General features: G+C 68.5%; 1 protein-coding gene across 1 annotated transcript; it reads right to left on the reverse strand.

Annotated features, from left to right (window-relative positions):
- Positions 1-571: 571 nt before the first annotated feature.
- HCFC1 (host cell factor C1) lies at positions 572-26017 on the reverse strand (the record flags this gene model as incomplete). The annotated part of the gene is given in 29 exon segments (XM_083852752.1): positions 572-711; positions 713-895; positions 897-975; positions 1347-1806; positions 2535-2695; positions 2795-2945; positions 2948-4450; positions 5646-5866; positions 6090-6228; positions 6325-6467; positions 6564-6783; positions 7290-7394; positions 7944-8171; positions 9856-9902; positions 9905-10052; positions 11629-11715; positions 11717-11790; positions 12539-12959; positions 12961-12992; positions 15012-15191; positions 15269-15375; positions 16127-16211; positions 18368-18481; positions 18484-18575; positions 19404-19564; positions 20327-20475; positions 22160-22377; positions 25330-25541; positions 25751-26017. Coding segments are annotated over 29 exon segments (6112 nt in total), but the record flags the coding sequence as incomplete, so codon positions are not given.
- Positions 26018-27853: the final 1836 nt, after the last annotated feature.

A 27853-nucleotide genomic window follows, 5' to 3' on the forward strand; every position in this document is an offset into this window, starting at 1 on the left:
CCCCAATATCCAGCCCCCCCCATTAATTGGGATTCCCCCCATTAATTGGGACCCCCCCATTAATTGGCAACCCCCCCAATACCCAGGCCCCCCCCATTAATTGGGACCCCCCCCATTAATTGGGACCCCCCCCATATCCAGGTGCCCCCCCATTAATTGGGACCCCCCCCATTAATTGGGAACCCCCCCAATATCCAGCCCCCCCCCATTAATTGGGACCCCCCCCACTAATTGGGACCCCCCCCCATATCCAGGTGCCCTCCTATTAATTGGGACCCCCCATTAATTGGCAACCCCCCCCAATATCCAGCCCCCCCTCCCCATTAATTGGGACCCCCCTCCACTAATTGGGACCCCCCCCCCATATCCAGGTGCCCCCCCATTAATTGGGACCCCCCCCAAACCCAGCTGCCCCCCCCCAGCCCCCCCAACCCCCCCAAATCTCCCCCAACCCCCCCCCCTCCCAACTCTGTCAGTAGGGGGGGGCAGCAGCCCACCAGGGGTCCCGCCCCCCCCCCAGCCCCCCAGCTCCCCCCAATATCCCCCCCCAAGCCCCCCCCCGAGCTCTCACCGTCGGCGGGGGGGGGCAGCAGCCCTCCGGGGGTCCCGGGGGCCCCCCCCAGCTCCCCCAGCCCGTTGGCGTCGGCGGCCGGGTCGTTGAGGCTGTCGGCGGGGGCCAGCGCCTCGGTGGGCAGCTGGGGGGGGGCGGCGGCGGCCGGGGGGGGGCCTGGGGGGCGGGGGGGGGGCCGGGGGGGTCCCGGCGGTCTGGGGGGGGGCCGGGGGGGGGGCGGCGGCGGCGGCGGCGGCCGCCTCCTGCAGCTGCTGCTGCTGCACCAGCGCCGCCAGCTCCTGCTGCGTCAGCACGATGGGGATGGCCCCGGGGGGGCCCTCGGGGGGTCGCGCCCAGGGGGGGCAGGTCGGGGGGGGCGGGGGGGGCCCCCCCGGGCTCGCCGCTGTCCAGGGGCTCCGCTGCGCCTGGGGGGGGGGAAGGAGAGGGGTTACGGGGGGTTACGGGGGGGTTATGGGGGGGTTACGGGGGGGTTACGGGGGGGTTATGGGGGCGCCCAGGAAGCTGTGCCCCCCCCCCAGGGTCTCCTATCTCCCCCCCCCCCATTTGCCCCACTGCCCCCCCCCACTGCCCCCCCAAATCTCCCCCAGGACCCCCGTACCTCCCCCACCCCCCCCATAACCCCCCCATTTCGCCCTAAACCTCCCATTTCCCCCCCAAATCCTCCCTATGCTGCCCCATTTGGCCCCCGTATCCCCCCCAAACCCCCCCGTACCCCCTATAACGCCCCCATGGCCCCCCCAGACCCCCCCAGCCCCCCCCAATTCCCCCCCCTCACCCAGCACGGCCTGCTGGGCCGCCTGCAGCACGGCCTGGATGGCCAGGGCTTGCGCCGTCGCCTCCTCGCTGGCCGCCGCCGCCTGCGCCGCCGCCTCGGCCGCCGCCGTCACCGCCAGCTCCTCGGGGGTCAGCCCCGGCCCCCCCGGCCCCCCCAGGGGCGCCTCCGCCATCAGCTCGGGGGGCAGCGCCAGCCCCTCGCCCGCCCCCCCCGCCGGGGGCTGGGGGGGGGCCAGGACCACCGGCGAGGCCCCCGGGGGCTCCGGGGAGCCGGGGGGGGCGGTGGCGGAGGAGGAGGAGGAGGAGGAAGGAGCTGGGGGGGCCGGGGGGGTCCCGGAGGATGGGGGGGGCGGGGGGGTGGGGGGGGTGGAGGAGGTGGCGGGGGGCTCCGGGGGGGATGGCTCCGGGGGGGCGGGGGGCTCTTGGGGTGCCGGGGGGGGCTCCGTCAGCGAGGAGATGCTCTGGGGGGGGGGTCAGTGGGTGAGTCCAAAGCGTCCCCAAATGGCCCCCCCAAATTCCTCTGCCCCCCCCATAACCCCCCCCTGTGATCCCCCCATGTCCCCAAGCCCCCCCCCAAGTCTCCCACCTCAACCTCAACCCCCCCCCAAATGCCCCCGAGCCCCCCCCAGATGCCCCCGATTTCCCTGGAAATGCCCCCAAGCCCCCCCAGTGTCCCCTCAAATGTCCCCAAGCCCCCCCAATACCCCCCCAAATACCCCCAATGTCCCCCAAGCCCCCCCAAATGCCCCCAAGCCCCCTCAATATGCCCCCCAAATGCCCCCAATGTCCCTGTAAGTGCCCCCAACCCCCCGTCAAATGCCCCCAAGCCCCCCCAACCCCCCCCAAATGCCCCCAACCCCCCCCAAATGCCCTCAATGTCCCCCCAAACACCTCCAACCCCCCCTCAAATGCCCCCAAGCCCCCCCAGTGTCCCCCCAAATGCCCCCGAGCCCCCCCAAATACCCCCGACGTCCCTGTAAATGCCCCCAAGCCCCCCCAAATGCCCCCAATGTCCCCGTAAATGCCCCCAACCCCCCGTCAAATGCCCCCAAGCCCCCCCAATGTCCCCCCAAATGCCCCCGAGCCCCCCCCAAATACCCCCGATGTCCCTGTAAATGCCCCCAGGACCCCCCAACGCCCGCCCATACACCCCCCAAACGCCCCCAAGCCCCCCCCCCCCAACACTCACCGGCACGGCGGGCCCGGGGGCCGGCGTGGACTGGGTGACGGTGGTCACCGCCCGGGGCTGGGGGGCTCCGGCGGCACCGGGGCTGGGGGCGCCGGGGGGGGACCCCTCCCCGGGGGGGGGCTCGGGCTCCCCCTGCCCGTTGGCAGCCGGCGGGGGGGGGTCTGCGGGGAGAGATTTGGGGCGGGGGGTGAGCGAGGTGTGAGGGGGGGGGTGGGCAGAGCCCCCCCCCACCCAAATCGGGGAGGGGGCCGCGGGGTCACCTTGGTTGGCGCCCATGCTGGCGGTGACGGTGGTGGCCGTGTGGGTCGTCCCCGTCTCGTGGGTCTCGCAGGGGGGGTTGGAGCAGCCGGGGGGGGCGGCGTGGGGCTGGGGGGGCCCGCGGGGGGCGCCCCCTCGGCTGGCGTGGCGGTGGTGGTGCCGGCGGCTGCGGCGTCGCGGGGCGGGGGGGGGCCCTGCTCGGCGGCCCCCCCGGCCCCCGTGGTGGTGGTGGCCGTGGTGGTCTCGTGGGTCTCGCAGGGGGGGTTGGAGCACGGCCGGGCCCCCGAGGCGCTCGCTGCGGTGCCGCCGGTGTCGGTGCCGGACCCCGGCCGCGCCCCCGAGGCCGTGGTGGTGGTGGCGGTGTTGGTGGTGCCGGTCTCGTGGGTCTCGCAGGGGGGGTTGGAGCACGGCCACGGCGCCGCGGCGGTGCTGCTGGTGGTGCTGGTGCTGGCGGCCGCGGCGCCGGCGGCCGCGCCGGGCCCGTCGCCCGAGGCCGTGGTGGTGGTGGCCGTGTTGGTGGTGCCGGTCTCGTGGGTCTCGCAGGGGGGGTTGGAGCACGGCCACGGCGCCGCCGGGGTTTGGCACGGCCGGGTTCTGTCCCCGGTGCGGTCGCCGTGGGCCACGGCCGGCGTCATGGTGGTGCCGGTGGCCGCGGTCTGCTGCGTGGCACAGGGGGCGCCGGGCAGCTCGCGGCCCGGGCAGGAGCAGGCGGTGGTGGCGGTGTTGGTGGTGCCGGTCTCGTGGGTCTCGCAGGGGGGGTTGGAGCACGGCCGGGCCCCCGGCGGCAGCGCGGTGGCGGCGCCGTCGGCGGCCGTCCCCGTCTCCTGACCTTCGCACGCGGTGCCGGAGCACGGCCGCGAGCCTGACGCCGTGGTGGTGGTGGCGGTGTTGGTGGTGCCGGTCTCGTGGGTCTCGCAGGGGGGGTTGGAGCACGGCCACGGCGCCGCGGTGCCGGCAGCCGTCGCCTGGCCGTCCCCGGGAGCGCCGGCGCCCAACCGCGATCCGGCCGCCGTGGTGGTGGTGGCGGTGTTGGTGGTGCCGGTCTCGTGGGTCTCGCAGGGGGGGTTGGAGCACACCAGGGCGACGGCGTCGGCGGCGGTCGCGGCGTCGCCGGCGGGCGCCGAGCACGGCAGCGCCCGCGCCGTCATGGTGGTGCCGGTGGCGGCGGTCTGCTGGGTGGCGCAGGGGGCGGCGCGGCGCGGCGCGGCCTCGCGGCTCTCCTCGGCGCAGAGCCGGGCGCCGGCGGTGGTGGCGGTGTTGGTGGTGCCGGTCTCGTGGGTCTCGCAGGGGGGGTTGGCGCACACCCTGACGGCGGTGCCGGCGGCGGCACCGGGGGGCAGCCCCTCGGGGGGGCTCTCGCAGAGGAGCTGGAGCTGCCCGGCGCCGGGGGGCAGCGTGCCGACGTTGGCCACCACGCTGGTGGTGGCGGTGTTGGTGGTGCCGGTCTCGTGGGTCTCGCAGGGGGGGTTGGAGCACACCAGGGTGACGGTGCCGGGGGTCCCCTCCGCCTGCCCCCCGCCCTCGGCCAAGGCGGCGGCGGCCGCCGGCTGCTCGGCCGTGGGGGAGGCCAGGATGGAGACCGGGAGGTCGTGCACCGGCTGCGCCTCCACCCCGCTCGGCGTCGTGATCAGCGTCACCTGCGTGGGCTGGGACACGGGCTGCCGCCCGCCCGCGGCGTCACCCACACTGCGCGCCCCTCCCGGCACCCCCGGACCCCCGTCGGGGTCCCCCACCCCACGCTGGGCCCCGTTGTCATGTTGCTCCGCACCCGGAGGTCCCAAGGGGCCTGGGGGTGGCCCACGGACACGTCTACGCCACCCGTGGCCACGTCCACCCAAAGCCATGGCCACGTCTACCCAACCCCCGCGGCCTTGTCCCCAAGCACCCATGGGTCTCTGGTGACCACAAGACCCCCGATGACCCCCAAGGTCCTATCGATGACCCATGGCCACGTCTACGTCAACCATGGCCACGTCTACCCAACCCCATGACATCTATGCAACCCATGGCCATGTCTACCCAACCCCACGGCCCCATCCCCAAGCACCCATGGGTGTCTGGTGACCACAAGACCCCCAGTGTCCCCCAAGGGCCTGCCGATGACCCATGGCCACGTCTACGTCAACCATAGCCATGTCTACCCAACCCCATGGCCGTGTCCCCAAGCACCCATGGGTGTCTGGTGACCACAAGTCCCCCAGTGTCCCCCAAGGGCCTGCCGATGACCCATGGCCACGTCTACGCCAACCACGGCCACGTCTACGCCAACCATGGCCACGTCTACGCCAACCATAGCCGTGTCTACCCAACCCCATGACATCTACGCCAACCATGACCGTGTCTACCCAACCCCACGGCCGTGTCCCCAAGCACCCATGGGTGTCTGGTGACCACAAGTCCCCCGTTGACCCCCAAGGGCCTGCCGATGACCCATGGCCACGTCTACGTCAACCATGACCACGTCTACGCCAACCATGGCCACGTCTACGTCAACCACAGCCGTGTCTACCCAACCCCATGACACCTACACCAACCATGACCACGTCTACCCAACCCCACGGCCGTGTCCCCAAGCACCCATGGGTGTCTGGTGACCACAAGTCCCCCGATGACCCCCGAGGTCCTGCCGATGACCCATGGCCACGTCTACGTCAACCATGACCACGTCTACCCAACCCCATGGCCATGTCTACACCAACCACAACCACATCTACCCAACCCCATGACGTCTACACCAACCGTGACCACGTCTACCCAACCCCATGGCCGTGTCCCCAAGCACCCACGGGTCTCCGGTGACCCCAAGCCCCCCATGCCACCCCCGGGGCCCCCCCCGGCGACCGCGGCGCTCACCTGCATGGTGATGGTGGGCGTGCCGAGCCCGCCGGCGGCCGTCATGGTGGTCTGGGCGGCCGAGACGGTGATGGCGGCGGGGTTGAGGACCTGGCTGGAGAGCGTGGCGATGGTGCCCAGCGTGGTGATGGGGGTGGCCAGTGAGGCGCTGGTGCTGTGGCCCCCGGCCCCCGCCAGGCTGGTGGACACGGTGCCCGTCACCGTGCCCAGCGTGGTGACACCTGCGGGGGGGGGAGGACACGGGACGCCTGTCACCTCTGGGGGGTGGCAGCGGGGGGGACGTCCCCACGGTGGGGGTGCCCCAAGGTCGTCCCCTCGTGCCGTTATTGGAACGCGTGGAGCTCAGGGCGCCCCTCGCCCCCCTCCCCAACCGATGTCTGGGGGGGGGGGACACAGGGGACACCCCCAGCCCAGGACGCCCCCCGGGGTGCCACCAGCGCTCACCCGTGGTCCCCTTCACCACCAGCGTGGTGACGGTGGGCTTGACGGCCGAGACGGTGACGGGCGTCACCAGGCGGACGCCCCCCATGGGCACCGTGCGCAGGATGGTGCCCGGCTGCCCGGGGGCGCCCTTCAGAACCACCTAAAAAAGGGGGAAAAAGGTTAAAAAAAAAAAAAAGGACGAAAATGGAGAGGTGGGGGGGTGCCGTGGGTAGTGGGGGGGGGTCCTGGTGCCCACCTGCGTCACCCCCTGCTGCCCGTGGCCCGTGGCCAGCTTGGGGACGGCGGTGATGATCTTGGCGGGGGTGCCGGTGCCGGACGTCATGACCTTGGTGGTGATGATGGTGATGGGCGACTTGATGCCGGGGCTGCTGGTGACGCCTTGGGGGAGGGGGGGGGGACACAGGGACGAAAGGAGGGGGTCAGGGTGGTCCCTGTGCGCCCCCCCCGCGGTCCCGGCGGCCCCCCGGCGCTCACCGGTGGCCCCCGACTGGGTGATGATGGCCGACATGGGGATGGTCTTGATGATGGTGGTGGTGCCGGGCTTGGTGGTGCTGGGCGAGACGCTGCTGATGCCCAGGATGGTGGGCTTGGGGGGCGCCCCCCCCGCCTGTGTGGTGCTCAGGATGGTGGGGGGCTTCCCGTCCGCCGACGTCACCAGCTTCAGGATGGTCCCGGCCGGCAGCGGCCCCTTGGTCTGCAGGGGGGGGGGGGTTCAGAAAGGAAGGGGTTAATTTTGGGGTGGGGGGATTGGGAGTAATTTGGGGAGGGAAGGGTTAATTTGGGGAGGGAAGGGTTAATTTGGGGAGGGGAAGAGGTAATTTGGAAAGGGAAGGGTTAATTTGGGGAGGGGGATCTGGGGGGGCTCACCTGGACAATCTGGGTGATGGGCTTAATTAGGGGTGTTAATTAATTGGGGGACTCACCTGGATAATCTGGGTGATGGGTTTAATTGGGGGGGTTAATTAGGGGTGTTAATTAATTGGGGGGCTCACCTGGATGATCTGGGTGATGGGGTTAATTGGGGGGGGTTAATTAGGGGTGTTAATTAACTGGGGGGCTCACCTGGATGATCTGGGTGACAGGGTTAATTAGGAGAAGATTAATTAGCGGTGTTAATTAGGGGGGGCTCACCTGGATGATCTGGGTGACGGGGTTAATTAGGAGAAGATTAATTAGCGGTGTTAATTAGGGGGGGCTCACCTGGATGATCTGGGTGACCGGCCCGGTGGACGCCTGCCCGGTGACGGCCGAGGTCTGCACGGGCTTGGTCTGCACCACGGACATCACCTTGCCCAGGTTAGAGATCTGGGGGGGCAGTCGGGGGGGCAGGACCCCCCCAGACAGTTAATCCCCCCAAAACCGGGAGATTTATGGGGTTAGGACCCCTCCCGGCCAGTTAATCCCCCCAAAACCGGGAGATTTATGGGGTTAGGACCCCCCCAGGTCATTCAACCCCCCCAAAACCAGGTGATTTACGGGGTTAGGACCCTGTTTAATCCCCCCAAAACGGGGAGATTTATGGGGTTAGGACCCCCCCCCAAGCCCCTCAGGTACCCCAAAACAAGGGGATTTATGGGGTTAGGCCCCCCCCAGCCCATTTAACCCCCCAAAACCTGACGATCTACGGGGTTAGGCCCCCCCAGGCCATTTAACCCCCCCAAACCCAGGGGATTTATGGGGTTAGGACCCCCCCCCGACCATTTGGTCCCCCAAACCCAGGCAATTTACAGGATTAAGACCCCCCCAGCCCATTTAACCCCCCAAAACCTGATGATCTATGGGGTTAGCCCCCCCCGGCCCATTTAACGCCCCCAAAAGCAGAATATTTACAGGGCGGGCCCCCCCCCGACTCACCAGGGCGCTGCCCCCCGGCACGGAGATGGGGCTCTTGACCAGGGTGATGGTCTTGGTGACGCCCCCCACCACCGTGGTCATCACCTGCGCCTGCTGCGCCACCGTCACCGTCCCCGACTTGTGCACGGTGATGATGGGCCGCGTGCCCGTGTTGGTGGCCGGCGCCCCCCCCGACGTCCCCACCGCCGCCGCCGCCGTCTTCAGCATCCGCGTGGCCGGGTTGCTCACCTGGGGGAAGGGGGGGGGGGCACATCAGTTTAGGGGAAAAAGGCCCCGGATCGGTGGCCGCGGCGGTGCGCGCGCTTTGGGGGGGAATGGCCCCAGATTGGCGTGCCCGGTGGTGGCCCCGCTTTGGGGGCAAACGTCCCCAAATTGGTTTCCCTGTCCTTGTCGGCGTCCCTGCTTTGGGGGCAAACGTCCCCAAATCGGTGTCCCCGTCCCCTTTGGGGGCAAACGTCCCCAAATCGGTGTCCCCATCCCCTCTGGGGTCAAATGTCCCCAAACTGGTGTCCCCGTCCCCTTTGGGGGCAAACGTCCCCAAATTGGTGTCCCTGACCCCGTTGGTTTCCCCAATTTGGGGGCAAATGTCCCCAAATTGGTGCCCCTGTTCCCTTTGGGGGCAAACGTCCCCAAATTGGTGTCCCCGTCCCCTTTGGGGGAAAACATCCCCAAATTGGTGTCCCCGTCCCCTTTGGGGGCAAATGTCCCCAAATTGGTGTCCCTGACCCCACCGGCTTCCCCAATTTGGGGGCAAATGTTCCCAAATCGGTGTCCCCCCTGTTCCCTTTGGGGGCAAATGTCCCCAAATCCATGACCCCACTGGTGTCCCTGCTTTGGGGGCAAATGTCCCCAAATCAGTGTCCCTGACCCCGTTGGCTTCCCCAGTTTGGGGGGAAATGGCCCCAAATTGGTTTCCCTGTCCTTGTCGGCGTCCCTGCTTTGGGGGCAAACGTCCCCAAATTGGTTTCCCCAATTTGGGGGCAAATATCCCCAAATCAGTGTCCCTGACCCCATCGGCTTCCCCAGTTTGGGGGCAAATGTCCCCAAGTCTGCATCCTCATCCCCACTTTGGGGGCAAATGTCCCCAAATCTGTGTCCCTGTCCCCACTGGTGCCCCCACTTTGGGGGCAAACATCCTCAAATAGGTGTCCCCATTCCTGTTTTGGGGGCAAACGTCCCCAAATCGGTGTCCCTGTCCCTGTTGGTGTCCCCACTTTGGGGGCAAACATCCCCGAATTTGTGTCCCCATCCCTGTCGGTGCCCCTGCTTTGGGGGCAAATGTCCCCAAATCCGTGTCCCCGTTGGTGCCCCCACTTTGGGCACAAACGTCCCCAAATCTGTGTCTCCAACCCCGTCGGTGCCCCTGTTTTGGGAGCAAACGTCCCCGAAGCTGTGTCCCTGTCCCCGTCAGTTCCCCTGCTTTGGGGCCAAACGTCCCCAAATTGGTGTCCCTGTCCCCTCTGGGAGAAAACATCCCCAAATTGGTTTCCCCGTCCCACTCAGTGCCCCCACTTTGGGGACAAATGTCCCCAAACCTGCATCCCTGACCCCGTCGGTGTCCCTGATTTGGGGGAAATGTCCCCAAATCTGCATCCCCGTCACCACTTTGGGGGCAAATGTCCCCAGATGTGCGTTCCCATCCCCAAATTGGTGTCCCTATCCCCTTTGGGGGCAAACGTCCCCAAATCGGTGTCCTCATCCCTGTCGGTGCCCCTGCTTTGGGGGCAAATGTCCCCAAATCGGTGTCCCTGTCCCCTCTGGGGGCCAAACATCCCCAAATCGGTGTCCCTGTCCCCTTTGGGGACAAAAAACATCCCCAAATCGGTGCCCCTGTCCCTGCTCTGGGTGCAAGTGTCCCCAAATCCTTGCGCCCCCCCACCCCCCACCCCAAATAACGTCCCCGGGCCCTCACCATGACCGGGGACGAGGCCACCTTGACGGTGGCGGGCAGCGTGGTGGCCCGGGGGTGACGGCCACCGTCTTGACGATGGTGGCCCCGGCGGGGACGCTGAGCACGGTGGGCGCCGACGCCGGGGGGATTTTCTGCGTGGCCGCCGCCGCCGCCGCCAGCGCCGCCATGCCGCTCATCTGCGGGCTGCTGCCGATCACCTGGGGGCATGGGACGGGGGGGGGACATCGGGGGACGTCAGCTGGCCCCCCAGGGACATCGGGGGGCACCCGGGGACGTGGGGTGGCACCTCGGGGACACTGGGGGGACGCGGCCCCGGGGCTCCTGGGTGGCCCCGCATTGCGTTGTGTGCCCCAAGGGCACTCGTTGGGTCCCCTCCGTGTCCCCTCCATGTCCCTGTGTCCCCTGGGTGTCCCCTGCGTGTCCCCATGTCCCATGGTGTCCCCTCGGTGTCCCCGCGTCCCGTTGTGTCCCCTCCATCTCCCCCCGGGTCTCTACATCTTGTTGCGTCCCCTCCATGTCCCCATGTCCCATTGTGCCCCCCACCGTGTCCCCTGGGTGTCCCCGTGTCCCCTCCCTGTCCCCTCCTGCCCCAATGTCCCCTCGTGTCCCCTCCACAGCCACCTCCTGCCGTATTTAACCTCTGCGTGTCCCCCCCATGTCCCCTCAGGCCCCAATGTCCCCTTGTGTCCCACCACCTCCGCGTCCCCTTTATGGCCCTAAATCTCCTCCGTGTGTCCCCCGTGTCCCCTCCATGTCCCCTCTGGGTCCCCACGTCTCATCGCGTCCCCTCCATGTCCCCCTGTGTCCCCCCACCCCACCCCATTCCCCCCCACGTCCCCGTCCCTTCTCCGTGTGTCCCCAAATCCCCTCCGTGTCCCCCCATGTCCCCGTGTCCTTTCCCTGTCCCCAGCCCTTCTGTGTCCCCCCCCACGTCCCCTCCGTGTCCCCAAATCCTCCCCGTGTCCCCTCCGTGTCATGTCCCCTCTGTGTCCACGTCCCTTCCACGTCCCCAAATCCCCTCCCCGTGTCCCCTCCCCACCCCCGTGTCCCCTCCCCCTGTCCCCATCCCTTCTGTACCCCCCAAGTCCCCTCTGTGTCCCCAAATCCCTCCCCGTGTCCCCTCCACGTCCCTTCCCCCTCCCCACGTCCTGTCCCCGTGTCCCCTCCGTGTCCCCATCCCTTCTGTGCTCCCAAGTCCCTTCCCTGTCCCCCAATCCCCCCCATGTCCCCTGTGTCCCCTCCCCTTCCGTGCTCTCCTGCCCCCTCCGCGTCCCCAAATCCCCTCCCCAACCCCCCCGTGTCCCCTGTGTCCCCGTGTCCTTTCCCTGTCCCCACCTCTTCCGTGTCCCCTCCATTTCGTGTCCCCTCCCCGTCCCCGTGTCCCCAAATCCTCTCCGTGTCCCCCCCTGCCTCCCCCCCCATCCCCATGTCCCCTCCGTGTCCCCAAATCCCCTCCCCAAACCCTCCCCATGTCCCCTCCGTGTCCCCAACCCCCCCCGTGTCCCCCCCCATGTCCCCTCCACGTCCCCCCCATGTCCCCAACCCCCCCCGTGCCCCCCCCCCCGTGTCCCCAACCCCCCCCGTGTCCCCCCCCGTGTCCCCAACCCCCCCCCTGTCCCCAACCCCCCCGTGTCCCCAACCCCCCCCATGTCCCCAACCCCCCCCGTGTCCCCAACCCCCCCCGTGTCCCCAACCCCCCCCGTGTCCCCCCCCCCGTGTCCCTTCCACATCCCCCCCACGTCCCCAACCCCCCCGTGTCCCCCCCCCGCTCACCGTGCCCTGGGGGCTCTGGCTGGGCACCACCATGCGCACGCCGGCGGGCAGGGACGTCACCGTCACCGGCGCCTTGCCCGGCTGCCCGGGCCGAGCGCACCGTCACCAGGGGGGCCCCGCCGCCGCGGGGGGGGCCCGTCACCTTCAGCACCGCGGGGACGCCTGGGGGGGGGCGCGGGGGGTCAGCGGGGGGGGCGTCCGGGGTCCCCCCACATCCCCGTGGGCCCCCCTTTGTCCCCGAGCCCCCCACAGCTCCGTAACAGCCCCCCCAACCCTAAGTCCCCCCATGTCCCCAAAACCCCCCGAGCCCCCCCTTTGTCCCCAAGGCCCCCACACCCCCGTAACCCCCCCAACCCTAAATCCCCCAATGTCCCCCTAACCCCTGCTTTGTCCCCAAGCCCCCCGAGTCCCCATAACCCCCCCTTTTTGTCCCCAAGGCCCCCCCACCCCCACAACCCCCCCACATCTCCCCTTTCTCCCCAAGCCCCCCAACACCCCCACAACCCCCCCAACATCCCCCCACGTCCCCCCTTTTGTCCCCAGGTCCCCCGTGTCCCCGTAACCCCCCAACCCTAAATCCCCCCAAACCCCCATAACCCCCCCCACCCCCATAACCCCCCCAAGTCCCCACATCCCCCCTTCGTCCCCAAGCCCCCCCACGTCCCCTCTTCCTCCCCCTGCCCCCATAAACCCCCCCAACTCCCCCCCCAACTCCCCCAAACCCCCCCAACTCCCCCAACCCCCCCCCAACCCCCCCCCACTCCCCCAAACCCCCCCCCCAACTCCCCCAAACCCCCCCCCCAACTCCCCCAAACCCCCCCCCCAACTCCCCCAAACCCCCCCAGCCCCCCAACTCCCCAAACCCCCCCCAACTCCCCCAAACCCCCCCCGGCCCCCCCCCAAACCTCACCGGGGGTCCGCGCCGCACCGGCGGCGGGCAGGGGGCTGGCGGCGGCGCCGGTCCCAGGGGGCAGCACCTGCAGCGCGGCGGCGGCGGCACCAGTGCCACCAGTAGCGCCGCCAGCAGCACCAGTAGCGGCGGCGGCGGCGGGGGGGGGCGCCGGGGGGGCGGCGGCGGCGGCGCTCGCGGGCAGCAGCGTGAGCCCCACGGGAGCCAGGGGCTGCTGCTGCTGCGGGGGGGGGGCCGGGGGGGCGGCGGGGGCGGCGGCGGCGGGCGCGGGGCTCTTGGGGGGGTTGGCGGGCACCGAGGGCACCGGGGGGGGCGCGGGGGCGGCGGGGGGCAGCTCGTACTTCTGCAGCTGCAGCAGGTAGGAGTCGGCCGTGGGCACCGCGCCCCAGCTCACCTCCAGCGACGTCGTGTTGGCGCGCACCCAGCTGCACGCGCGCCGGCGCGGGGGGGCGCTCTGCGGGGCGGGGGGGGGGGGGGAAGGGGGGGTTCGGGGGGGAGAGAAAGGGGTTACGGGGTGGGGGGTGGAGAAAAAATGGGATTCAGGGAAGAGAAAAAGGGGTTATGGGGTGGGGGGGGAGAAAAAATGGGGTTAGGGGGTGGGGGGACAGAAAAAGGGGGTTCGGGGAAGAGAAAAAGGTTATGGGGTGGGGGGGGAGAGAAAAAGGGGTTACGGGGTGGGGGAGAGAAAAAAATGGGGTTATGGGGGTCGGGGGTAGGGGGAGAGAAATGGGGTGGGGGGGAGAGAAATGGGGTGGGGGGGGAGAAAAAGGGGGTTGGGGGGAGAGAAATGGGGTGGGGGGAGAGGGGAGGGAGAAAAATGGGGTGGGGGGGACAGAAAAAGGGGGTTCGGGGGAGAGAAAGGGGGTGGGGGGGGAGAAAAGAATGGGGTTAGGGGGTGCGGGGGTAGGGGGAGAGAAAAAGGGGGTTCGGGGGGGAGAGAAAGGGGGTTGGGGGGGAAATGGGGTGGGGGGAGAGAAAAAGGGGGTTGGGGGAGAGAAAAAGGGGGTTGCGGAGTGGGGGGGAGAGAAATGGGGTGGGGGGGTAGGGAGAGAGAGTAAAAGGAGGTTGGGGGGAGAGAAAAAGGGGTTATGGGGTGGGGGGGGAGAAAAAGGGGTTGGGGGAGAGGGGGAGGGAGAGAAATGGGGTGGGGGGACAGAAAAGGGGGTTCGGGGAAGAGAAAAATATGGGGTGGGGGGGCAGAAAAAGGGGTTGGGGGAGAGGAGAGGGAGAAAAATGGGGAGGGGGAGAGAAAAAGGGGTTGGGGGGTGGGGGGAGAGAAAGGGGGTGGGGGGGAGAGGGGAGGGAGAGAAATGGGGTGGGGGGGACAGAAAAAGGGGGTTCGGGGGAGAGAAAAAGGTTACGGGGTGGGGGGGAAAGAAAAATATGGGGTTGGGGGTGGGGGGTAGGGGGGAGAGAAAAAGGGGGTTGGGGAGTGGGGGGGAGAGAAATGGGGTGGGGGGGAGAGAGAAAAAGAGCTGAGCATGCTGCAGGCTACCAACGGGGGGCTGCGCGCCCCCAGAGCGGCCCTGCACACCCCAAAAGGGGCCGTGCACCCTGATATGGAGCCGTGCACCCCAATACTAGAGCTGCGCACCCCTATAGCAGCCCTGCGCACCCCAAAAGGGGCCGTGCACCCCAATACTAGAGCTGCGCACCCCTATAGCAGCCCTGCGCACCCCAAAAGGGGCCGTGCACCCCAATACTAGAGCTGCGCACCCCTATAGCAGCCCTGCGCACCCCAAAAGGGGCCGTGCACCCCAATACTAGAGCTGCGTGCCCCCATAACAGCCCTGTGCGCCCCCATAACGGCCCTGCGTGCCCCAAAAGGGGCTGTGCACCCTGATATGGAGCCGTGCACCCCCATAATGGCCCTGTGCACCCCCATAGCAGCCCTGCGCACCCCAAAAGGGGCCGTGCACCCCAATACCAGGGCCGCGGACCTCAATAACGGCCCTGCGTGCCCCCATAGCGGCCCTGCGTGCCCCAAAAGGGGCCGTGCACCCCAATACTAGAGCTGCACGCCCCCATAACGGGTCTGTGCACTCTGATAGGGAGCCGTGCACCCCAATACTAGAGCTGCGCACCCCCATAGCGGCCCTGCGCACCCCAAAAGGGGCCGTGCACCCCGATACTAGAGCTGCACGCCCCCATAACAGCCCTGCACACCCCAAAAGGGCCCATACACCCCGATACTAGAGCTGCGCACCCCCATAACGGGCCTGTGCACCCTGATAGGGAGCCGTGCACCCCGATACTAGAGCTGCGCACCCCCATAGCAGCCCTGCGCACCCCAAAAAGGGCCGTGCACCCCAATACCAGAGCTGCACGCCCCCATAATGGCTCTGCATGCCCCCAAAGGGGCTGCGCACCCCGATACCAGGGCCGTGGACCCCAATAACGGCCCTGCGCGCCCCCGTATCCCCCCCCGGCGGTTTGGGGGTGCCGGGGGGGGGCGCGTCCCCCCCCGACTCACCGGTCTCGAGGTACCAGAGGTCCTTGCAGCAGACCTGGTTGTTCCAGGCCTTGCGGTAGCCGTCGCGCCCGCTCCAGATGTAGAGGCGCGTGGTGATGGCCACGGCGCAGTGCCCGGCGCGGGCGCGCGGGACGTTGTCCTCCAGGGTGTCCATCAGGATGGGCTCCCACGCCATCGAGTCTGGGGAGAAAAACCCGCGTTTTAGGGCGTTTTGGGTTTTTTTTGGGGGGTTCGGGGGGGTCCGGGGGGTGTCTCACCCAGGTTGAGGCACGCCAGGGTGTTGGTGCACTTCCACTCCTTCTCGTGCGTCGCCACCTTCACGTCGTCCATCACCAGCGGCACCCAGCCCCCGAACACGTACATCCTGGGGAGGGGGGATTTTGGGGAGGGGGGGGGGCAGGGGAACCCCAAAATTTGGTTAAGGGGGGGGTATGGGGGGATATGGGGGGGGGTAGGAGCACAAGGAGTCCTCCCCACGGAGCCCTGGGGGAGATTTGGGGATCCCCGGCGGCACCCAGTCCCCGAACACGGACATCCTGGGGGGGATTTTGGGGAGGGGGGGGGTCCAGGGGGGGCCCAGGAACCCCAAAATTTGGTTAAGGGGGGGGTATGGGGGGGTTTCGGGGGGGGTAGGAGCGCAAGGAGTTCTCCCCGCAGAGCCCTGGGGGAGATTTGGGGATCCCCAGCAGCACCCGGCCCCCCAACACGGACATCTGGGGGGGGGGATTTTGGGGAGGGGGGGTCCGGGGAACCCCAAATTTTGTTTAAGGGGGGTATGGGGGGGTATGGGGGGGGTAGGAGCATGAGGAGTCCTCCCCGCAGAGCCCTGGGGGAGATTCGGGGATCCCCGGTGGCACCCGGCCCCCCAACACGGACATCTGGGGGGGTTGGGGGGGACATTTCAGGGCCCCCCCCCCGGGACCATTTTAGGACCCCCAGGACCACTTGAGGACCCCCCGGGGCCATTTCGGGACCCCCTGGGAACATTTTGGGGACCCCCCTGGGAACATTTTGGGGACCCACACCCCCGGGGACTATTTCAGGGCCACCCCCCCAGCCCATTTGGGGCCCCCCCAGGACCATTTTGTGCCCCCCCCACCCATTTTGGCACCCACTTGTTGCCGATGGTGGTGGCCGAGTGCAGGCTGCGCGGCAGCGGTGCCACCCCGCTCAGGCTGGGCTTATTCCACGTCAGCGTCTCTGCCACGACAAAAAACCCCATAAAAACCCCGAAACCGCTCGGAGCGGCCCCAAAATCGCCCGAATTCACCCCAAAATGCCCCTCACTTATGTCAAGGGTGCTAAAATAACCCTAAAACCACTCGGATTGGCCCCAAAATCGCCCAAATTCACCCAAAAGCCTCCTCACCGATGCCGAGGATCTCAATAAAAACCCTAAAACCACTTGGAGTGGCCCCAAAATCACCCAGATTCACCCCAAAAGGCTCCTCGCCAATGTTGAGGATCCCAATAAAAACCCCAAAACTGCTCAGAGCGGCCCCAAAATCACCTGAATTCACCCCAAATGGCCCCTCACCGATGTCGAGGATCTCAATAAAAACCTTAAAACCACTTGGAGTGGCCCCAAAGTCGCCCAGATTCACCCCAAAAGGCCCCTCACTAATGTCCAAAGTCCTAAAAAAACCCTAAAACCACTTCGAGTGGCCCCAAAATCACCCGAATTCACCCGAAAAGGCCCCTCACCCATGTCAAAGGTCCTAAAAAAAAAACCCAAAACCACTCAGCTCAGCCCCAAAATCGCCTGAATTCACCCCAAAAGGCGCCTCCCTGATGTCGAGGATCTCTATAAAAACCCTAAAACCACTTGGAATGGCCCCAAAACCGCCCGAATTCACCCCAAAAGGCCCCTCACCGATGTCGAGGGTCCAGAGGTCGCCCAGGCGGCAGCCGCTCATGCTGCCGTAGATGAGGAGCCGCGCGCGGCGGCATCGCAAAAACCCCAAGAAAACCCCCATAAAAACCCCAAAACCTCTCCGATTAACCGCAAAACCGCTCAGAGTGACCCCAAAATCGCCCGTTTTCACCCCAAAAGACCCCTCACCGATGTCGAGGGTCCCAATACAAACCCCAAAACCTCTCAGATCAGCCCAAAGTCGCCCGTTTTCACCTCAAAAGGCCCCTCACCGATGTCGAGGGTCCCAAAAAAAACCCAAAACCGCTTGGAGCGGCCCCAAAATCGCCTGAATTCACCCCAAAAGGCCCCTCACCGATGTCGAGGGTCCAGAGGTCGCCCAGGCGGCAGCCGCTCATGCCGCCATAGATGAGCTGCGCGCGGCGGCATCGCAAAAACCCCCATAAAAACCCCAAAACCGCTCGGATCGGCCCCAAAATTGCCTGAATTCACCCCAAAAGGCCCCTCACCGATATCCGGGGTCCAGAGGTCGCCCAGGCGGCAGCCGCTCATGCCGCCGTAGACGAGGAGCCGCGCGCGGCGGCATCGCAAAAACCCCAAGAAAACCCCCATAAAAACCCCAAAACCTCTCCGATCAGCCCCAAAACCGCTTGGAGCGGCCCCAAAATTGCCTGTTTTCAACCCAAATGGCCCCTCACCGATGTCGAGGGTCCCAATAAAAACCCCAAAACCTCTCAGATCAGCCCCAAAATCGCCCGTTTTCACCCCAAAAGGCCCCTCACTGATGTCAAGGGTTCTAAAAAAACCCCAAAACCGCTCAGAGTGGCCCCAAAATCACCCAGATTCACCCCAAAAGGCTCCTCGCCGATGTTGAGGATCCCAATAAAAACCCCAAAACTGCTCAGAGCGGCCCCAAAATCACCTGAATTCACCCCAAATGGCCCCTCACCGATGTCAAGGATCTCAATAAAAACCTTAAAACCACTTGGAGTGGCCCCAAAGTCGCCCAGATTCACCCAAAAGGCTAATCACTGATGTCCAAGGTCCTAAAAAAACTCTAAAACCACTCAGAGTGGCCCCAAAACCCTCCGTTTTCACCCCAAAAGGCCCCTCACCGATGTCGAGCGTCCAGAGGTCGCCCAGGCAGCAGCCGCTCATGCCGCCGTAGATGAGGAGCCGCGTGCGGCGGCATCGCAAAAAACCCCATAAAAACCCCAAAACCTCCTGAATCAGCCCCAAAACCCGCTCGGAGTGGCCCCAAAATCGCCTGAATTCACCCCAAAAGGCCCCTCACCGATGTCGAGTGTCCAGAGGTCGCCCAGGCGGCAGCCGCTCATGCCGCCGTAGACCAGGAGCCGCGCGCGGCGGCATCGCAAAAACCCCCATAAAACCCCCATAAAAACCCCAAAACCTCTCCGATCAGCCCCAAAACCGCTCGGATCGACCCCAAAACCGCCCGTTTTCACCCCAAAAGGCCCCTCACCGATGTCGAGCGTCCAGAGGTCGCCGAGGCGGCAGCCGCTCATGCCGCCGTAGATGAGGAGCCGCGCGCGGCGGCTGTCGCGCTCGCCGTACACCACGGCGGTGTGGGACTCGCGGGGGGGGGCAGCACGCCGTAGGTGATGGGGATGTCCCACGCCACCACCCCCGAGCCCGGCCGCAGCTCCAGCACGTAGAGGTCGTTCAGGTACCTGCGGGGGGGGGTTGGGGGGGGGGTTGGGGGGGGGCCCCACGGGGGTCCCGCGGCCCCACAACCCCGGGATCCCCCCCCAAACGGTTCCCGGTGGCCCCGCGACCCCGATTCTCCCCGAATTCTGCTCAAATTGGAGGTCCCTGGGGGCCCTGTGCCCCCCCTCCTTGTCCCCATCTGTCCCTGGGGGCCCCCTGACCCCAACTGTCCCCAAATCCTGCCCCATAAACGGGTCCTGGGGGGGTCTCTGCGGGGTTCCCACCCCCTCAATGCCCCCCCCAAATATCCCCCAATGCCCCCCAACGTCCCCCAACACCCCCCAACGCCCCCGGTGTCCTACTGAGAGCCCCCAAAACCCCCCCAACAACCCCCAAACCCCCCCCAACATCCCCCAAATCTCTCAAACCCCCCAATATCCCCCCAAACCCCCCAATATCCCCCCAAATCCCCCCCAAATCCCCCCCCCAATATAACACCCCCCCCCCGGCCAAGGGATGTTGTTTTTGGGGTCTTCGCTGTCCCTGGCCAGCCCCCCAAAGCAGCAGCACTTGTTGCCCCTAAATCCCCCCAAAACCCCCCCAAACTCCCCCAAATCCCCCCCAAACTCCCCCAACCCCTCCCCCAGCCCCCCCCCAATATAACACCCCCCCCCAACCAGGGGCTGTCGTTCTTGGGGTCATTTCTTCGCCGTCATTCGGCAAACCCCCAGAGAAGCAGCGCTTGTTGCCCCTAAATCCCCCCAAATCCCCCCCAAATCCCCCCAAACCCCCCCCAATGTCCCCCCAACCCCCCCCAGCTCCCCCCCCCCAATATAAGCCCCCCCCCTGACCGGGGGATGTTGTTCTTGGGGTCCTCGCTGTCGTTGGCCAGCCCCCCGAAGAGGTAGCACTTGTTGCCCACCAGCGAGAAGCTGTGGCCCAGCCGCGGGCAGGGGGGGGGCCCGTTCTTGGGGGTCTTCGCCTTCAGCCGCTTCCACTCCCAGCGGCTCGCCTGGGGGGGGGGCCGGGGGGGCGTGGGAATAGGCCTGGGGGGGGGCCAGGGCCCTGCCCCCCGCCCCCCGTGTCCCCGTGGGTCCCCCCAGCCCCACAGCCCCCCCTTCACTTCCAGCCCCCCCCCCCAGGGTGTGCCCCCATCCCCAGAGCCCCCCCCCCACCCCTGCGCCCCCCCCGTCCCCACAACCCCCCCATCTCTGGGGGTCCCTTCAACCCCGAGCCCCCCCCCATCTCCACGCCCCCCCCAACCTCAGGACCCCCTCCCCACCCCCCCCATAGCCCCCCCATCCCCCTGCCCCCCTCCTTGCCCCCCACCCCCATGTCCCCCCCAGCACCCCCCCTCCCCATCCCCATCCCCTGTACCCCCCCAACACCCCGTGCCCCCCCGCCCCTCCATCCCCGGCCCCCCCCACAGCCCCCCCTTCCCATTGCCCCCCCTTCCCCATAGCCCCCCCCGCCCCTCCGTCCCTGGCCCCCCCCATGGCCCCCCCTTCCCATTGCCCCCCCTTCCCCATAGCCCCCCTTCCCCATCCCTGACCCCCCACCCCTGGGGTCTCTCCACCCCCATACCCCCCCCGTGCCCCCCCAACACTTTGTGCCCCCCCAATACCCCCCCATCCTCGCACCCCCCCCCTTGCCCAGCACCCCCGTGCCCCCCCCATCCCCCTTGGGGCCTCCCCCCCGTACCCCCCCCCCCATCCCCACACCCCCCCGCGCCCCCCCGCCCCGTGCCCCCCCCGCGCCCCCCCTTGCCCCCCACCTGCAGCTCGTAGAGGTCGTTGCTGTACTTGCCGTACTCCACCATGCCCCCGAAGACCAGCAGCCGCGTCCCGTCGCACACGAAGCCGTAGGCGGCGCACCCGGGGGGGATGTCCCCCCGCACCGCCGGGATGAACCACTGGTTGGTGGCTGGGGGGGGGCAAAGGGGGGGGTCAGAGCCGGGGGGGGGCACGGGGGGGCACCCCGGGGCGTCTGGGCCCCATAAACGGAGAAATCCCATCAAAAAAGACACAAAAACCCCATAGAAACCCCATGGAAAAGGCACCGGGTGGGGGCTGGGGGGGGGAATTGGGGGGGTCAGAGCCTGGGGGGGGGGCACGGGGGGGGCACAGGGGGGTACCCCGGGGTGTCTGGGCCCCACAGGTGGGGAAACCCCATAAAAAAAACCTTACAACCCCCATAAAAGCCCTATAAAGACCCCATAAAAACCCCCAGATAAACCAGTGTTTGGTAGCAGGGGGGTCAAAAAGCGGGGGGGGGTCAAAAAGGAGGGGGTCAGAACAGGGGGGGGTGCACGGGGGGCACCCCGGGGCGTCCGGACCCCATAAATAGAAAAAGACCATAAAAAAAACTTGCAGGAACCCCACAAAAACCCCACGGAAAAGCCACTGTTTGGTAGCTGGGGGGGGGGCAAAAAGTGGGGGTCAGAGCGGGGGGGGGCACGGGGGGGGCAGTGCCCCCATTTGCCCCCGGTACTGCCCCGCTCCTCCCCCACTTACCCCCCCAATTGCCCCCCTGTGCCCCCCCCCCCCATTTTTAGCGCCCCCCCCGTGCCCCCCCCTCAGTGCTGTAGACGTGCAGCTCGTCCACAACGCCCTCGGTGCCCCCAGTTACCCCCAGTTACCCCCACTACCCCCAGTTACCCCCCACCCCCCATTTCTCCCCCCCATTCCCCATTTATCCCCCCCAACCCCCCCAAATGCCCCCCCCATAACTGCCCCCCCGTGCCCCCCCAGTACTATAGACGTGCAGCTCGTCCACGATGCCCCCAGTTACCCCCACTACCCCCAGTTACCCCCCATACACCCCAGTTACCCCCCCAACCCCCCCAGTTGCCCCCCGTGCCCCCCCCACAACTTTTTGCCCCCCCCGCACCCCCCCCAGTGCTGTAGACGTGCAGCTCGTCCACGATGCCCCCAGTTACCCCCAATTACCCCCCACACCCCCCATTTCTCCCCCCCATACACCCCAGTTACCCCCCCAACCCCCCCCAGTTGCCCCCCCAAATGCCCCCCCCATAACTTTTTGCCCCCCCCGTGCCCCCCGCCCACCGGTGTTGTAGACGTGCAGCTCGTCCACGATGCCCCCAGTTACCCCCACTACCCCCACTTACCCCCCCATACCCCCCATTTCTCCCCCCCATTCCCCCATTTCTCCCCCCCAACCCCCCCAAACTGCCCCCCCGTGCCCCCCCCCAATTTTTTGCCCCCCCCCCCCCCCCCCGCGCCCACCAGTGCTGTAGACGTGCAGCTCGTCCACGATGCCCCCAGTTACCCCCAATACCCCCCAGTTATCCCCAATACCCCCAGTTACCCCCCCATACCCCCCATTTCTCCCCCCCATTCCCCCCAGTTACCCCCCAACCCCCCCATACCCCCCCAAATGCCCCCCCCCCCAACTTTTTGCCCCCCCCCGCGCCCACCGGTGTTGTAGACGTGCAGCTCGTCCACGATGCCCCCAGTTACCCCCACTTACCCCCAAGTTACCCCCCCACACCCCCCATTTCTCCCCCCATTCCCCCAGTTACCCCCCCAACCCCCCCATACCCCCCCAAATGCCCCCCCCCCAACTTTTTGCCCCCCCCCGCGCCCACCGGTGTTGTAGACGTGCAGCTCGTCCACGATGCCCTCGTTGCCGCCGCCGAAGACGACGATGAGCTCCTTGATGGCGACGGCGCGGTGGCCGTGCCGGGGGCGGGGGACGGGCCCCGACCAGCCCACCACCCGCCGCCAGCGCGGCTGCAGCGCGGGGGGGGGCGCCGGGGGGGCCCCCGCCCGGGGCCGGGGCGGCCATCGGGGCCCTCTGCCTCTCCTGGGGGGGGCGGGGGGGGGCAGTTAGGGGGGGGCAGAACCGCGCCGGCAAAGGGGAGCCCCCCCAGTCTGTCCCCCCGTGACCCCCCCGTTTCTGTACCCCCCCCATTTGTGTGCCCCCCCCCCCAAAATAATTAATTACCGGCGCTAATGAACCCCCATTTAGATTCGGGGGGGGGCACAATACACAAATTAGCCCCCCCCCCCCAATTATTTTCAGGCTGTAATCGATGTTGAGCCCCCCCCCCCCCCCCGACGCTTTTGGGTGCTGCCCAAAGACCTGCCCCCCCCCCCCAAGTCTTTAGGGACCCCCCCCCAAAATCCTCAGAGACCCCCCCCAAATCCTCGCAGCCCCCCCCCAAAATCCTCACAGCCCCCCCCCAATCCTCACAGCCCCCCCCCCCAAATCCTCGCAGCCCCCCCCCCAAATCCTCGGGGACCCCCCCCCCCAAATTCTCACCCCCCCCCAAATTCTCAGCCCCCCCCCCGTAACACCCACCGCGGGGGGGGGCAGCCGCTCCCCTCGTCCCTCCCTGCCCCGGGGCGATGCAATCCGGCTGCGCTAATTGCCCCCGCTAATTGCCCCCCCCTAATTGCCCCCCCCCCATACACTCCCACAACCGCCCCCCCCAGGACCAGGGAATCGTGGGCAGCGCCCCCCCCCGGTGCTATAACTGCCCCCCCGCGTTATAATTGCCCCCCCCCCCGGCATCAGAACTGCCCCACTCCTCACCCCCCCCCCCCAAACAATGCAACTGCCCCGCTCCAAGCTATCTGCCCCCCCCATGCAACTGCCCCCCCCCGCGGCAACTGAACTGCCCCATAACAAACCAATTGCCCCCCCCCCCCAGCAACGTAACTGCCCCATGACAATACAATTGCCCCCCCCCGGCAACTCAACTGCCCCCCCCCCGACACCTAACTGCCCCTTAACAATGCAGTTGCCCCCCCCGGCAATGCAACTGCCCCCCCGGGGCAATTAAACTGCCCCATAACAAACTAATTGCCCCCCCCAGCAACATAACTGCCCCTTAACAACACAATTGCCCCCCCCGGCATCCCAATTGCCCCTTAACAATACAGTTGCCCCTCCGCCAGCCCAATTGCCCCCCCCAGACACCTAACTGCCCCCTAACAATGCAATTACCCTCCTGGGTTGCCCGATTGCCCCCTAACAACCCAATTGCCCCCCGGCAGCCCAACTGCCCCCCCCGGGAACCCAACTGCCCCCCCGGGGCAACCTAACTGCCCCTCGACAATACAACTGCCCCCCCCCGGGAGCCCAATTGCCCCCCCCGGCAACCCCAATAGCCCTTAACAATACAATTGCCCCCCGGACAACCCAATTACCCCCCCGGGAGCCCTATTACCCCCCCGGGGCAAACTAACTGCCCCCTAACAATACAATTGCCCCCCCGGGAGCCCAATTGCCCCCCCCAGCAATCCCACTGCCCCTTAACAATACAATTGCCCCCCCCAAACATTTAATTGCCCCTTATGGACCCAATTCCCCCCCCCCGGGGCCAACTAACTGCCCCTAGCAACCCAAGTGCCCCCTAGCAACCCCCCCTCCCCCCCCGCCCCTCCCCGTGCCCCCGCCCCCTCGGGCCCCCTCCCCCCCCCGCCGGGCCCTGGGAGCCGCCATCTTGTCGCTGCCCGGGCGGAAAATGGCGGCGCCCTGCCCCCCCCTCCCCCCCCCGCCGCCCCCTCCCGCCGCTCCCCTCCGCCCGCCGCCCCCTCCCGGCTCCCGTCCGCACCCGCCCGGCGGCGGCTCGCGGCCCCTCGCGGCTTCCGTCGGGGCCCGGGGACGGCGAGGCGGGGCCTGGGGGCGGCGGCGGGCGCCTTCACGCCGCCCTGGGAGCCGCCATCTTGCGGCGCTCGTCTCCTCCGCGCCGCGCGGGGGAGGGCGGGACGCCGGAGGTGGGCGGAGTCTCCCGAAGCCCCGCCCACCACCACCCCCCCGAGAGGGCGGCGCCATCTTGGGCGCACGGGCGGCGCCATCTTGGGGAGGTCGCGGCGCCATCTTGGGAGGGAGCGCGGAACCGGGGCGCCCCCCGACCAAACGGCACCGGGACCTCCCCGTTACTCCCCCCCCCCCCCCCGCTTTGTCCCCCGCCCCGTGTTGCCCCCTCCCAGCGCCGCCGCCGCCCCTCCTCACCGCCCCGCCGCCCCGCTGCACAGTGGGCGCCGCCATCTTGGGAGGGACCGCGGCCTGCTCAATATGGCGCCCGCCTCCCCCCGCTTCCGCCGCCGCTCAGGGAGGGGGCACCGGCGGCGAGAAACCCGCGCCCGGCCCGGCGTCGTCCCCCCCTTACGGGCGGGGAGCTGTACGAAAGGCAGCTCCGAGGCGGGAGCCGCCATCTTGGGGGGCGGGGACTGGGCGCCGCCATCTTGGGGGGCGGGGACTGGGCGCCGCCATCTTGGGGGGCGGGGACTGGGCGCCGCCATCTTGGGGGGCGGGGACTGGGCGCCGCCATCTTGGGGGGCGGCACCGGGGATGGGGCAAGCGCCGCGGCGGGGGCGCCCCAGGGCGGCGTGGGGCGGGCGGGGGGCGCTAGGCCCGGCCCCGGGGCCCAGCCCGCGCCGTACGGCAGCCGCTGGGCGCCGCCATGACGGCCGCCGAGGGGGCGTGGCCACACGGGAGGCCCTTAAAAGGACCCCCTCCCTAATTCTCCATAACCAAACCCAACCGGAGCCGCCCCCCCCGCTTCCCGCGACCCCCCCGCTCCCCGTTTTACCCCCGCCGCTGTCTCCTCGCTTAGCGGATCTCCCAGCCCCGATTGCTGCGCGCTGTACGGAGCGCTCAGCCCCCAATGGGCGCCGCCATGTTGCCTGCCGCCGCAAGCCCCACCCCCTCCCCGGACCCGGCCCCACCCCTTTTTCCCCGAGGGGCCCCAAAATGGCGGCGGGGGGGCCCCGTACGAGCCCCCCCTCCCCCCCCGTATCTCAGTACCCGGCTGTTCCCTCCCAAGATGGCGCCGCCCGTCCCGCCGCCGTTACCCGATGTGGCTCCTTCAGCGGGCGGGGCTCCGCAAGTGCCCGGATGTTGAGGGGGGACCCAATAAGGGGAGGGAGACACAAGATGGCGGCGCGCTGCTGCCGCTGCGGCTGCTCCTCCTCCTCTTCTTCCTCCTCCTCCTCCTCCTCGGGACAAGATGGCGGCGCCTGGCCGAAGCGGGAGGGAAGATGTCGGCGCCCCCCTCCCGCGGCCTGCTGCCCCCCCCCCTTTCCCCCCCCCCCCCCCCTTTATTTAAAGGCCGGCCCCAAGATGGCGGCGGCGGGGGGAGGAGGCCGGGGAGGCCGCCCAAGATGGCGGCGGCCGCCTCACCCGCCTCGCCCCGCGCCGCTTCGCCCCGGCCGCGGCCCCCCCGCACCTGCAGGCGCCCGCCGCCGCCGCTCGCTCGCCCCCCGCCGCCTCCGCTCGCTCCGGGGCTCGCCGAAAGGCCGAGAGGGGCCCGCCCGCCGCGCCGCCTACGGGCTCTTGGGAGCCGCCATTTTGGACGCGTCTCCTCCACCCGCCACAAAGATGGCGCCGCGCGGGGACCCGGATGTGGGCGCCTAACGGCCCGCGCGCGCCCCGCGCATGCGCCGCACCGCTCGCCCCGCCCGGCTGCCTTACTGCGCATGCGCGCCGCCCTCCTCCTCCCCCTTCCCGCCCGGCCCCCCTCCCTCTTCCCGCCCATTCTGTGGGCGCATGCGCAGTGCGGTCAGCTAACGGTTTTTGTGCCAAAAGCCCGATTTGGGGCGGTTTTTAGCGCCGCGGCCCCTCCCCGGACCTAAACGAGCCGCGCTTCTCCTCACGGCTTCCCGCCCGGTGGCCGTTAAGGGGCCCGTTGGGGGCGGGGACGGGACTCCCCTCAGGGTGGCGGCCAAAATGGCGGCGGGAGGGGAGGGGGGGGGGCGGTGTCCTGGGGGGGGCCCGGTTCCCGTCAGCGCCTCCCTCCGCCCCCCGCCTCGCAGTGAAGGCACCGGTGTGAGAGCGGCACGGCTTTATTGGCAGGCCCCGCGGTAAATAAATGGGGGTTCGGGGTCCCTGTCCCCTCCCTCCCCCCCGAGCCCCTCCCGGTGCCCCCCGGGGGTCCCGGAGCCGTCCCCGGCCCGCCCCGGGGCACCGCCCGCTCCCCGCGGCCCCTTTAAGAGGCCTCCGCGCTGCGCATGCGCGGCCCCACCCCGCCACCTCCCCGCCGCCATCTTGAGTGTGGCGGAAGCGCCGCCCCGGCGCCGCGGCGTTGCCATGGTTACCGCTCGCCATCTTGAGCGTGGCTCGGGGAGCGCGGCCGGCGGGAAGGAGCCGGCCCCGCCCCCCCCCCCGCCGTGACGTCATCGGGGCGATGACGCAGACGGGAGGATGACGTCGGCGATGGGCGTGACGTCACGGCGGTGATGTCACGGCTCCACGGAGCGGGGCCGAGAGCTGCTGCGGAGATCGGGAGCCACTGGGGGGGGGCGGGGGGGTTGGGATCCACTGGTGTGAGCTGGAGTAACTGGGCTGGGATCCGCTGGGGGGGAGCTGGGGCGACTGGGATCCACTGGGGGAGGGGGTCCGGAGTAACCGGCATCCACTGGAGCTGCTGGGATCCACTGGAGCGTCCTGGAGTGACTGGGATCCACTGGTGGGAGCTGGGATGACTGAGACCCAGTTGAGCTGCTGGGATCCACTGGAACTGCTGGGATCCACTGGAGTGTCCTGGAGTGCCTGGGATCCACTGGTGGGAGCTGGAGCTGCTGGATCCGCTGGTGGGACCCGGGATGACTGGGACCCAACTGAGCTGCTGGGATCCGCCGGTGTGGCCTGGAGCTGCTGGGATCCGGTGGGCTGCTGGGATCCAGTGGTGTGACCTGGAGTGTCTGGGATCCACTGGAGCTGCTGGGTTCCACTGGAGTGGCCTGGCGCAACCGGGATCCACTGGTTCCACCTGGAGGTGCTGGGATCCACTGGCACCGCACGGAGCAGCTGGGACCCACTGGTGCGGCCTCGCGTGGCTGGGATCTACTGGCGAGATCTGGAGCAACTGGGATCCACTGGTGCGGCCTGGAGTGCCTTGGGATCAACAGGTGCCGGCTGGAGCTTCTGGGATCCAGTCACCGCCTGAAGGACGTGGGATCTGCCGGTGCCACCGGGAGCTGCGGGGATCCGCTGGTGCGACCTGATGCGACCGGGATCCGCTGGTGGGACCAGATGCAACTGGGGTCCGCTGACGCGAGCGGGATCCACCGGTGTGACCTGATGCAACCGGGATCCGCTGCCACCGCTTGCAGTGACCGGGATCCACCGGCACCGTGCCAGCAGCCCGGGATCCGCCCGGGATCCACCCGCACCCCCCCCCCCCCCCCCATCTCGGCACCCCCCACGCCAAAGGGATCCCGGGACCCACTCGGTCGGAACTCGGTCCCCACCTGGGACCCACCCCCGGGATCCCCTCGAGACCCCCCCCCGGGATCTGCCGGGATCCCCCCGGCCCCCCCGCCCCCCCCGG

Source organism: Anser anser (genome assembly GCF_964211835.1).
Source record: "Anser anser genome assembly, contig: HAP1_SCAFFOLD_410, whole genome shotgun sequence".
In the NCBI taxonomy this organism is placed as follows: domain Eukaryota; kingdom Metazoa; phylum Chordata; class Aves; order Anseriformes; family Anatidae; genus Anser; species Anser anser.